The sequence below is a fragment of the Diospyros lotus genome, chromosome 4 (assembly GCF_014633365.1).
Source record: "Diospyros lotus cultivar Yz01 chromosome 4, ASM1463336v1, whole genome shotgun sequence".
NCBI lineage: Eukaryota > Viridiplantae > Streptophyta > Magnoliopsida > Ericales > Ebenaceae > Diospyros > Diospyros lotus.
The window spans coordinates 7,132,737-7,145,977 of NC_068341.1; the positions used below are offsets into that span (position 1 = coordinate 7,132,737).

The following is a 13,241-nucleotide window of genomic DNA, read 5'->3' on the forward strand; positions in this document are numbered from 1 at the left end:
TAAGTGAGCCAGCTTAAAAATTACTGAATCGAACTTTATTGAATTCAAACTCGACTCATTTATAAATTGAGATTTAAAGTTAAGTTCAAACTTGACTTGTTCACCTTAACGAACAAATAACTCAGCTCATTTATGACCCTACATGTTCATTCTTCACATCTCATTTCTCTACCTTCTTGCATATTTAGCCTCTTTGCCACATATTCCTCTTATTTTCTAGCAAGCAGCAACGGCTTTGCCTTCGCCCTGTTCAATTATTCCCTAATGTTGGCTTATCCTCTTATTCTCTTTCCGATACAAGCAGAGACCAACGACATGTTCTTCACTATTATTCAATCTAAAGTTAATATTGTTATTCTTTCGTCAAAAATCAATAAACGAAAATCTTCTTCTTCATATTCCTTACTATAGATTGTGCACACATATAGATATATAGATAGATAAAGAAAAACCAAAATCTAGGTTTGGTCGTCACCATTTTCACCATTTATGTTGAAATATATATGCAAAGAGAAAAAAATGGCTAAAATAGTTAAACCCAAATGATTTGTATTCAGTTGTCTTAGATCTGCGTTTGAGCTCTTGCTGAGCTTCCTAATAAGTTGAGCTTGAGCCCATACCCTTACTCACCAAGCCAAGCATGAGCTCAACAAAAGCTTAGTTCGATTGCAACCATAACTTTTTGTAAATATCTAGATCTCTCATCATAATTATGCCACTTTTTAAAATATTATTTAATATTTTAGTGCCTTTTAAAGTCATTTTACATATTTACAATGCCATACTCAATTAACAAACATTATTCTATCAACATTATTTTTTTAGCTCCACATAATAAAAAAATGACACGACACAACACAACACAATAATCCCAAACAAATCATAAATTTGTCATTATTTTGTAATACGAATGCCTATCAAAACGGTATTGGTGGTCATTTATTATTTAATGCCTTTTATGAATCATGCTAATTATAGGGCAGTGATTAAATTTGAATAAATGTATATTATTTTTAGTAAAATATATTATCTTCAATTTAAAATAATTTTATTGGTCGATAATAAATATATTATATTTTATAACATTTTTGTACTAATAAAATTATTTTAAAACTAAAAATAATATGCCTTAACTAAAAATAAAATTCATTTTTATTAAAATTAACCATTAGTATAACAACATTAACTAACATTATTATTAAGGAGGTGTTTGTTAAAATGAGCTAAATAAGAGATATCAAGATAAATTTGGAATGTTTTTTGTATCAACATATAGAATTGTCGAGATATGATTGGGAAACATTCAAAGATTTCTATCAGACTACTTATAACACCTAATAAATTTATGAATGAATAAAATTGGATTTTTTTGAAATTATTGGGTCTATATGCAATTTTTCAATCTTTAGGGCCAAAGTATAATTTTTAATTCTTGGCCAAAATGACGTATGTCTTAAACAAAAGTTTGGAGATAAGAATGTGTAAGAAAAGTTGGAATTCATGAAACTGAAGAAACTTGCAAAATAAAGGTAAATATGTAAGTTTTCAAACATTCGGGCCTAAGTGAAATTTCTAAATTTTGGTCGAAGGTCGCCGAATTGGAATTTTGATTCTTTGGGGATTGAAATGAGAAAACTAGAGTTTGAGATCCTTGAGTAAATTTTGGAAAATTAGGGAAGGACCAATCTGTAAATTTGGAAAATAGAAATGAGGTCAAATCTGTAAATATCACAAAGCTATGTATGACATTGCAAATCTCTAGCTAGCCATCACTTCGATGTCGGGAAGGGTCACTAGAGGCTTCTAGAGAAGGTTTAGACCATTATGTGCGAGTTGTGGTGGAGATTAGTTGAAGATCGGTAGTGATATAGCAAAAAAATGATCGTATATGGTCAAAAAATTTGAACAAATAATCAAGGGATTTTTCTCGATTTTAAGGACGAATCGAGGTGATTACGGGCTAGATCTAGCATCATAGGATATCACTAACCTAAGAATCGAAAGATTTCTAGCCCAAAATCACCTATAAATAGCAACTCGCGCCTAAGAAAGTTTATGGAAAAATTGAGTTCAATTCGTTGGTTTAGAGAAAGAATTGAGTAATCTAAATAGAGGGCTTTTGTTTATCTGGAGAAAAGGAGAAAACTTGAAGATTTTGGGGTGGTTTGGAACAGTTTAGAGTGGGTTTTAAATATCGTCGGAAAATCGTGAATAATCGTTTGTGGTGGACTGAAATTGCTAATTTTGGTGTATCTCCGGCCAATTTTTTCGAGCATCGGCCAGTGCCATTGTGGTCGAAAGGTCATGGGTTTCATGCTAGTGTCATTGGATAGTTCATCGGAGTTGCCGACCGGCCGCCGGCGCCTAAGAAGATGATCGAAGGTAAGGAAAAATAAAAAGAAAATAGAAAAATAAAGAAAAAATATAAATAAATGAAAAAAATTCTGAAAATTTTCAAAAAAGAGTCATAAAAATAGGGATATTTATTATTTAAAATTTTTATTATGAAAAATAATTTAATAATTATTTATTTTGAATTTTTAGAAAGAAAAGTTTATGAAAATAAATAGGAGGAAAATTCAGAAAATTCTGAATAAATTTCAAAAATCCAAGGGAATTATTTTATGAATTTTGGTGAATTTTAGTGGGGAAAATATGGAGAAAATTATAAGGAAATATTTATTTTTGAGAGAAATGATTATGAAATAGGAAAATCAAGAGAAATTTGAAAAAATTAGGAGAAATTCATGAAAATTAGGAATAATGATTTTCTTGAATAATTGATGATTATGAGAAAATTTGACTTGAGGAATTGAGGATTTGCATAAATTTTGAGGCTAACATGCATATGGATGAAAAGACGATTTGCTATTCGAAGGAGAGTGGTATTACGCTATCTAGTGATTGACCTGCCTATATTCACGATATTTTATTTTAAATGCCTTAGCTTGTGAGAGGCTTAATTGTTTCTAAATTCACATCATCTTATGCATATTGATCATTGTGTGATGCATTAACTGAACATGATATTTTGATATGCATGACACATGATTTATATGTTATTGTCACATTCGAATCATGTTATTGTTATGACCAGTGGGTTGGGATTTGGGGTCTCCTTGTGGAAAATGCGATGTTTGTTCTTACGAAAAATATGGGAATGGTGGTTCCCACAAGAGGTGGCCAAATTACTTTCCAAAGACTAAATACACCAAGGTAATGTCCCAAAGTTGACATATTGAGTCTGATTTATGCCATGCACATGATTACTCATGCATTTTATGAAAATTACTTTTATGCCATTCACTTAGATGATTCAACATGTAACATGGATTATGCATCTGGAACATTCAACGTTCTAGCTAGAACTTGCAACGAAGAGAAAGATGTGACTAGTTAATTGAAGAAGGGGACCAAGCATGTTAAATTACTTCCGTTATTACATTTTGTACGATTGACATATAATTCTTATTTTGGTCTCATTTTAGTCACGAGATAATTATGTATAAACATACTATGTTAAAGTAACGCATGACAATCTATTAGGATTTGATCATATTATTTATGTTATACACTCAAAATGCCTTAGTTTTAGTCTTTAATCATTGTTAGCTAAATGGATATGGTTGGGGGATTTTGAGCATGCGAAGATTGTGGTTTTTAAAATTGGTTGGATGGAAAAAGAAAATTAATAAATCTTGTGAATATACAAAAAAAAAAAAAATCCTGAGATTTCTCGAGAAACGGCTTGATTGGGAGAACGGGTTGTCACACTGTTTGTTAATTTTTTTGAAATTTATTGATAATTGTACTTTTTATTTTTATATGTTTATTATGCATATGATAAGTACAAGATAATAGTTTTTTTTATCAAAATATTCCTATTACCAAATTCATTCAAAATTATTTGTAAACATCAACAATAAATTTATGATTAAAATAGTATTTTATGATTAATATGAATTGTCAAAAATAAAAAAAATAAAAAATAATATTTTATTTTCTAAATTCATTTTCAAAAATAGATTTAAAAAGAGTTGAAAAGTATAAATAATTATTGTTGAAATTATAATAATTCTACCTAGATAATTAAAAATTGTCAAAATATATTTTCATAATAGATCATGAAATATAAAATTGAATAAAATAATTTAAAAATTGGTGAAAAGAATTGTATTAGTTAATAAAATATATATAGAGAGAGAAATTTAAATTTTAAAAATTGATAAAATGAAGAATGTTATTTAAATTTTAAAAATTGTCAAAACATATGTCAATTTAAAAACATATTAAATAATATTAATTATAAGACTTAAATGAATAAGTTTTTTTAATAAATTTAAAATTTTAAAATATATTAAATGACATTAACTATCTTACAAGAAGTATATAAGATAATTGAGACTTACTTGCAAAATATCAAATAAATTTATCTGAAGAGAGAAGTCAGATAAATTTATCTTAAGAGAGAAAGAGAGATAAGAGATCACGTGAGAACTTTTTCGAAAATGGTCAAATAAATTTAATAAACATATTGAAAATGCCAAATATTCGGAATACTTTTTATATCTAATATTTTTTTCCTTTTATCTTAGTTAACAAACATCTAGTAAAAGATTTATCCCAAACAAGAATAAAAAATTTGGTTCCACTCCGCTCTTACATTGCATGCTCCTCCTTTCTTGTTTATGTTTCATATTGCTATCAAACATTATTCTAACTTAATGAAGGCAAAAATGCATATTTTTAGATCTAAATTTTTACATTTTTTTTTAATGAAATTCTAAACTTTTTGAGCTTTGGAATGTGCCCATAAACTTACAAAATTATTACATTTGAACACCTTTTAAACGTTGCAACCTTTGAACACTTGAGAGGAAAAAATGGGCGAATAAAGTCCCAACACCTAGCGATGGGCTTTAAAGATCAAGAACTGACGATGGACTTTCAAGACTTAGCGATAAACTTCCAAGAAATTGAGAAAGCTGACAACTTCAACACTGGCACAAGCATCGACACCGTCATCAACCTCATCTCTAACCTTCGTCTCAACTACTTCTTTTCTGTCGTCGCAACAAACGCTGTAGTCCCTTCCATCGAGCAATTCTCGGATTGCGATGAAGTCATTAAAAGACCCACGCCATCATTTTCTTCTCCCGTGTAACCCAACTCCAAAAAAATCAATTTACATCTTTCCTCTGACCACTGCCTCCGCAGCTTCCCCAAGATTCCTCTTTTGCCCAATTCTCGGATTGTTTGGGACTCCACCCCGCCACTATCGCCAACTCTACTATGCTCCATGTCCGACCCCATCAACTCCCTCAATTTTGAATGAAGCCCACTCTACTTTTTCTCTTTTGGATGAAACGCACATGTTTTTCAAATACTTAAAAGGCGTTTCGATATAGTGATTTTACAAGTTTATATACAAATTTGGAACTTTGAAGAATTTAAAAATTTATAAGAAAAAAATATAAAAATTTAAAGATAAAAATATGCTTTTGACTCTTAATAAATCTCCGGCAGCTTTCGCACGTGAACGCGTAGGTTTGTTGTAGGAGTTGAGGTCGCCAAATGAAAAATAATTTTTAGCATCAAGGTAGAGGAGCATTCGGATTCAGGCCACCCCACACATCGAGACGTCACAAATCACAAATGAACCAACAACCCACGTTACTAAATTTTGATAATCTAAACGTCACTCTTAACAGCCAAATAACAAGGCCTAAATTATGGATCTAAAGAACAATGATCCTAGAAATAAGGTGCAGAGAAAATCAAAGGGGAGGACAGAAGGCCCATTGAAACCGGATCGATCTTGAGGAAGAATTAACGGTTCATTGTACAAAGCCCACGGTGCCTTGAATTCACAATCCACCTGGCCACCACATTCTTTATTATCATTGTTGTACCTTTTTTCTTCAATCCCCAAAATAAGGAATCAACGGTGGGAAGCTCTTTCCTTTTTTGCATTTCTTATGGAATAACATAAAGAGATGACTATTGAAAGAGACTAAAGAAGAATATATGCTATTATTTCTTTTGCCTAATACCTCCTCTAATAAAATTACAACAAGTAACTAATAAAATCGTTATCAATTATTACTCGCCCCCCCCCCCCCCCCCCCCCCCCCCGGCGCGGCGAGACGGTCACAAAATAAGGGCCTCACACAAGTGATGTCTTGCTGGAGAACTTGTTTAAGAGTTTACAAAGTTGCTCAAGTCACATCTTCCAATGAACTACCTTGATTGATATTATTCTTTTCTTACCCATTTTTACTTTAAAAAAGCCAAAAAAAATAAAGGTAACCAAACTTTAGACGAAATCAAATTAAAATAGGCAAGGAAAAAAAACCGTCAAAAAAAGAAAACTCAGCAAGTGAGCTAAGGGTGCTCATATAAAAAACGAAGTAAAGAACAGGGGGCAAGGATGAGTGATTTTTAGAGACTTGGCAAGGCAAATCCCTGGACTAAAAAAGGCCTGTACGGCTGTACACCATACCTGATTGCCGAGGCAGCAACTACAGTCCACACAATATAGAGCATATATGTATAGTGTGAAATCCAACTCATCCCATATTATTATTGATTTATATACCATGGATTGCTTCAGGCTTCCGTCAGGCAGAAGGCAGCCATTCCGCAAACTAGAAACTGCTATCCATAATGGCTGGTAAAACTGCAAGGACGGTATTACTGATTATGAGCTTTCTGTTCCTAGACATATGCTGGTTTTCAGGCCCGTTTTCTCCCACTACCCGTAGGATCTGAATCCAAAACCGGCTTCACTGAACTGCAAAATTGTAAGATACAACAGAAGGTCACCCCTGTGCTGTGATGAACACAGTGCGCTCATGAGAGAGAGAGAGAGAGAGAGAGAGAGAGGAAATATACCTGGAAGAGCCAGAACCCCGGATACTGACATCATTTGCAGATGTATTTGGCAGGTAGTGAACAGAGATGAAACCAGAGTCGGCTCCTCGAGCTGATTCTGGAGAACCTGAACCTTGAAAGCTTGCTGTTGATTTTCGTCCAGTACACATTCCTGCAAGCGTAAAGCAAATAAAAATAAGCCTTCTCCTCACTGGTTCAGGAGATGATGAAAGTGAGCAGTAGGAAATAAGACAGTCAAAAAAGTACAGCAACATCAATTTCTCCTCTTTCTACAAGGATGAACCGGATGATCTATGCACGCCTTTAAGGTATAGGAGATCAAGATGGATTGTTTAAGAAATTTATGTACCAAACACTGTCACAAAATATAGATGGATTGTTAGGCAGTGCATACTTTTTTCGGTAAAAAGGCGTTGCAAGCTCCTTATCTCAAGCTGTATCATAGATTATGTCATCTCATTTAACATGAAAAAGATTCAAATCCGATGCTTAAACACAACTCCTATTCTCCTTAGAAAGTAAGGGAAAAGGAGGAGAAAATATTGAGAGGTTTAATGATACAATAGAAAGATTAGAAAGAAAAAGTTTCCCTTGTTTTCCTCGTCCTGTGAGGAACCAGATAAACTATAAAGTACCTCAAAAGGAAGATTTTATGTAATTAGCTTCAGCGCAAAAAGGCCAAAGAAAGGACATAACAACACAATGTGAAAGAAAGCAAAAAGAAATTTAACCAAAGGAAAAGGCAAAGGAGAAACAAAAGACCAGTTTATAAATTCCTAATAAATGGGATAAGGAAAAATGGGCTAAACAATGAAGAAAACATATCATTAACCTACGCCAACATTAGACAGAGTGCAAATGTAATTAAAAATTTCCAAGTCTGCTAACAATAACCAACGAAAAGCTTCTAAGAATAGGTTTACAAGAAAACAGGCTCTACAGATAGACCACTCATTGGAACTCAAGTAGATTCCCCCCCCCCCAACACACACACTACGAAATTAAAAGTATTCCCAGTTCAGGCGGACCATAAATTGCAAAAACAGATGCATTGGCATGAAAAATTGGACAAATTCAGAACACCAAATATCATCCATATTTAAAGATGGTTTTCTTAATATTACATAAGTTTCACAATTTTGGTGATCCAATATTGTGTTGAAGAAAAGATAAAAAGACCGGTTAAACAAGTTACAGTATCCCGCCAAGTACAGAATAACACACATTAAGTCAAACCCACCATACATCCAGAAGAAATGTTACCTTGAAATACTATAACAAGACAGAAGATAAGGGTGAATAGCATGCCAAGGAAGTTTCCAGTTGATGCAGATGCCTTCGCAGCTTTCATCTTCTTCAGTGCCTTCATTCGCTCAACCTTTGCACGTTTAGTCATGGCTAATTCAGCGATCTCCCTCATTAGCTTCTGGTCAGCAGCATCCAATGACAGAGCTTTGGGAGGTCGAGGAGGCTTTTTAGCACTGGTTGTTTTACGTCTCTCCTTTCCTGATTTGTTTTCCATAGGATCTGCAGCCTCATCTCCACCTGCCTTCTTGTCTATTAACAATTGTACGTTCTCCAGAAGAACCCCAGTGCTGGTTTGCCCACAGTCACTCAGATTCACCGCTTCTCCGGTGATCAATCCATCAACACTCACAAACCCACTGCAGCCACTGGTGAAACATGTATTTCCTGCCTTGGTACTGGGGCCTGCACTTCCAACTTCTTCCCCATTAGCAACACCAATCTCAAGATCTATAGCAAAACCATTGTCTCTTGGAGGACTTTGATCCATTACAATTTCAATCTTCTCCAGTTATTGACAGTGTCACTCAAATTTTCACCGCCAAGACAATCGGAAACTCCAAGATTTCCAGTTCAAGGACACTGAAATCAAGAAGGTCCAATTCACAACCCCAAACAAAATAGCTCAAATCCGAAACTTGTTCTGCTCAATTAACAGACCAAAACTCAATGAACTTAAATTATCTCCTCCTTTGTCTGTGTTCCAGTTCTTCCAGTTAAAGTCCCCTCTGAAGCACTCGTTAGCTGCGATAAGACCAAAAGAAGAAAACCCACATTGCAGGATCAAACAGACAGGGGATTCTGTGGAAGCATCTCAATAAGACAACAGTATTTTCAATATCATGTAACAGACTACACAAATGTACATGTAAAATTCGTAGATGCTTAAAAAATACAAAATAAAAGGTCATTTTATTCCCACTTCATAGAATATAAATATTCAACGCAGTCTTTGATCCGAAAATGCAGGTTAACTAAGGAATCTGAATACAAAAACGAACAAATTCAATTTAGCAATGAAAAACTAAAATAATTTACAATCCGGACCCAGAAATGGAAGCAAGAGAGTTCTCCGACGATTCCCAAAACCTACCAGGATCAAAACCATACATTTACGTCAACAATAGACACTCATCAATTCAGTGTCGAACAGATTTACGTTCGTGATATATAATGAAATAAATCAAAAAAATACCAGCGAGAGAAGAGATAAGAAGCCCTTGATCCGATAAGGACGAGAGCACCGAAACGAGGTGACGCTCCTATGACATTTCTCGAATTATCTTAGAAATTTCAGAACTCTCCGAGAGAGAGAGAGAGAGAGAGAGAGAGAGAAGAGGGGGGGGGGGGGGGGGGGGGGGGGGGGTTGAGGGAGAGAGGGAGAGAGAGAGAGAAGAATGAGCGCACGAGGGTTTTGGGGCTTCTTTAAATTTCAGTGGGCAGTCTATTGTCAGAGCAGGTATGGCTGTTGTCACTCCAACTCACAACATCTGGAAGCTAGTGAGGGTCGGGATTGCTCGGGAACTAGCAAAAGATGCTCTGGCACAGCGATAACATCGCCGATTTAAGTCGGAAGATTCGGATTTGGAAGGTGACGTGACGCTACCAATTTGAAGAGCGAGCCAGATCCACCGACAAGGCCGAGCCTGGAGGGCGCGTGACATAATATTTATCAAATTTGCGATTGTATCCCTCGACTTTCTCTTGGTACAATTGTGTCCGCCAAGTTTAAATTAATTGCAGTAGACATTCCCAATTTTGTGTTAATGCATGTAAATAAATAAATTAATTATATGTTAAAATATTAAATGAAATAGAAGTATTTTAATATAATTTTTTTTTTATAATAATTGATTCAAGTTTAGTATCTAACTCCGTCTGGAGATGTTATCCACTGCCGGTCCCAAGTCTGGATAAAGGAGGAGGGTTGTGTTAGGTAGCCGACAGCCAACGTAAAACTTAGTCGGATTCAAAACATGAACTCTAGACAAATTATGAAAAATCGTTTGGGCGTGGGCGTAACCCTTCATAGCGACGCGCTACACTGCCCCCGTGTAGTGACAAGTGAGCTAGGGTCGCTGCATCGGCGCTCGGATGTAGTGATAAATGAGCAAGGGTTCCTGCATTTGCTTGGACAGATGTGGGTAAAGAAGCTAGTCCAAAATCAAAATCAAAATCAAAATCAAAACCAAAATCAAAATCAAAACCAAAACCAAAATCAAAATCAAAAACAAAATCAAATTCAAAATCAAGGCCAAAAACAAAATCAAATCCAAATTCAAGGCCAAAAACAAAATCATAGATTAAGGATTGGGTCATGGAACATAGGAACATTAACAGGCAAAGCTATGGAAGTGGTGGATGTGATGATTAGGAAAAAAATTAATATTATGTGCCTTCAAGAGACGAGATGGGTAGGGAAAAAAGCAAAATTTTTATCAGAAGCTGGATATAAAATATGGTACACAGGAACTGATCGAGCAAAAAATGGAGTGGGGATTATTATGGATAAAAGCTTAATAGATGAGGTAGTGGATGTAAAGAGAATGGGGGATAGGATTATTATGGTGAAGATTAGTCTAGGAATAATGACTATAAATATCTTTAGTACATATGCACCACAAGCGGGGTTAGGTGATGAGATAAAAGCAAAATTCTGGGAGGACCTAGAGGGACTCATACAAATGATACCAAGAGGAGAGAAAGTGATTATAGGAGGTGACTTAAATGGGCACGTGGGTAGAGACGGAAACGAATATAGAGAGGTACACGGAGGGTATGGATTCGAGGAAATTAATAATGAGGGTAAATCTATCATAGATTTTGCTATGGCATATGGGCTCATTATAACCAATACTAGGTTCAAAAAACGGGACGAACACTTAATCACATATAAAAATATCACCTCAAGCACCCAAATAGATTACTTCCTCATGAGACAAGAGAATCAGTTATGTTGTAGGAATTGTAAGGTGATACCGGGAGAGTGTTTGACTACTCAACATAGACTTCTAGTACTTGACGTCCAAGTAAGAAATTGGAAGAGAAAAAATCACATAAAACAAAATCCAAGAATCAGGTGGTGGAATTTAAAAGGGGAGAAACAACTAATCTTCAAATAAAAATTAAGGGGTAGAAGGGAATGGAATGGAGAAAGACAGACAAACCAAATGTGGAAAGAAATGGCTAATGCTCTGAGAAGCACGACAAAGGTAGCCCTTGGAGAGACAAATGGTAGAATCCCTAACCTTAAGGAGTCTTGGTGGTGGAATGAAGAGGTACAATTGAAAATTAAAAATAAAAAAACTTGCTATAAGGCGGTATATCAATGCAACAATGAAAAAAATTAAAAAAATTATAAAGAAGCAAAAAAGGCAGCAAAAAGAGCTGTTAGTGAAGCAAGGTCAAAAGCATATGAGAATCTATATAAACGACTTGATACAAAAGATGGAGAAAGGGATATATATAAATTAGCTAAAGCAAGAGAAAGAAAAATACGGGATTTAAATCAAGTGAAATGTATAAAAGATGACAATCAAAATGTTTTAGTAAATGAGGGAGCGATTAAGGAGAGATGGAATGAGTATTTCACAAAATTATTCAATGATGGTGGTGACACAAGAGTTAGGTTGGGACATCTCAGTAACTCCGAAGGGAATGTGAGCTACACATTCTATCGACGCATAAGTTCAAATGAAATAAGGCAAGTTTTAAAAAAGATGAAAAATCATAAGGCAGTGGGACCAGATAATATACCAATAGAAGCATGGAAATGCATGGGAGAAGAGGGCATCTCTTGGCTAACACAACTATTTAACGCCATCCTTAAATAAAAAAAGATGCCAGATGAGTGGAGGAAGAGTACTTTAGTTCCTATATACAAGAACAAAGGAGATATTCAAAACTGTGAAAATTATAGAAGAATTAAGTTAATGAGTCATACCATGAAACTCTGGGAGAGAGTAATAGAGCAGAGGCTCAGAAAGGAAACAAAGGTGTCAGAAAATTAGTTTGGTTTCATGCCTGGTAGGTCAACAATAGAAGCTATATATTTACTGAGGCGTCTAATGGAAAGGTATCGAGATCATCAGAAGGACCTACATATGGTGTTTATAGATCTAGAAAAGGCCTATGATAGGGTCCCTAGAGAAGTATTATGGAGGGTTTTAGAGAAGAAATGAGTCAAAATAGCCTATATACAAGCCCTTAAGGACATGTATCATGGTGTAAAGACAAGGGTCAGAACATGCAGAGGGGATACTGAACCATTTACAACTACAATAGGACTGCATCAAGGTTCCGCACTAAGTCCATACTTATTTGCCTTAGTAATGGATGAATTCACTAAAGATATTTAGACATATGTGCCATGGTGTATGCTATTTGCAGACGACATAGTGTTGGTGGATGAAACAAAAGAAGGAGTGAACACAAAGCTTGAGTTGTGGAGAAACAATTTAGAATCTAAGGAATTTAAATTAAGTAGAAAGAAAACAGAATATATGGAATGCAAATTTAGTAAAAATGCAAGAGTGGATGATGTTATAATAAAATTAGAAGACTAAATCTTACAAAGAAAAGACCATTTTCGATATTTGGGATCAGTGATTCAAAAAGATGGAGAAATCCACCAGGATGTCGCACATAGAATTAAGGCAAGTTGGCTAAAATGGAGAAATGCATCGGAGGTGTTATGTGATGGTAAAATCCCATTAAAATTGAAAGGAAAATTTTATAGGACAGCTATAAGACCAGTCTTGCTGTATGGCTCAGAATGTTGGGCAGCCAAATACCAGCATGAGCAAAAGACGAGTGTAGCGGAAATGAGAATGTTAAGATGGATGTGCGGACATACAAGAAAGGATAAAATTAGAAATGAAGTTATTCGTAATAAGGTAAGAGTAGTACCAATCGAGAAAAAGATGAGAGAGACTAGACTAAGATGGTTTGGTCATGTGAGAAGGAGACTAAGAGACGCTCCTGTGAGGAGAGTTGATGAAATGGAACAATTAATCACAAAAAGAGGTAGAGGTAGACCCAAG

At 34.8% G+C, this 13,241-nt stretch overlaps 1 protein-coding gene across 3 annotated transcripts; it reads right to left on the reverse strand.

Annotated features, from left to right (window-relative positions):
* Positions 1 to 6,306: 6,306 nt before the first annotated feature.
* LOC127798664 (uncharacterized) lies at positions 6,307 to 9,540 on the reverse strand. 3 transcript variants are annotated; one of them, XM_052332195.1, is made up of 5 exons: positions 9,395 to 9,540; positions 9,247 to 9,288; positions 8,158 to 8,943; positions 6,895 to 7,045; positions 6,307 to 6,793 (listed from the first exon to the last, which is right to left on the reverse strand). In XM_052332195.1, the coding sequence occupies exons 3-5, from the start codon at positions 8,687 to 8,689 to the stop codon at positions 6,736 to 6,738; spliced, it is 741 nt and encodes a 246-aa protein (XP_052188155.1). In that variant the 5' UTR covers positions 8,690 to 8,943; positions 9,247 to 9,288; positions 9,395 to 9,540; the 3' UTR covers positions 6,307 to 6,735. The 3 variants fall into 3 exon arrangements, with proteins under 3 accessions (XP_052188155.1, XP_052188157.1, XP_052188156.1); XM_052332197.1 differs by lacking the exon at positions 9,247 to 9,288; XM_052332196.1 differs by having other exon boundaries at positions 8,158 to 9,288.
* Positions 9,541 to 13,241: the final 3,701 nt, after the last annotated feature.

Bases quoted from the DNA above. Each gene is read 5' to 3' on its own strand.
- LOC127798664 (XM_052332197.1), bottom strand. From the start codon at position 8,689: ATGGATCAAAGTCCTCCAAGAGACAATGGTTTTGCTATAGATCTTGAG. The intron at 7,046-8,157 runs GTAACATTTCTT...TTACGCTTGCAG, and splicing joins TCTTGTTATAGTATTTCAAG to GAATGTGTACTGGACGAAAA. The intron at 6,794-6,894 runs GTATATTTCCTC...ACAATTTTGCAG, and splicing joins CGGGGTTCTGGCTCTTCCAG to TTCAGTGAAGCCGGTTTTGG.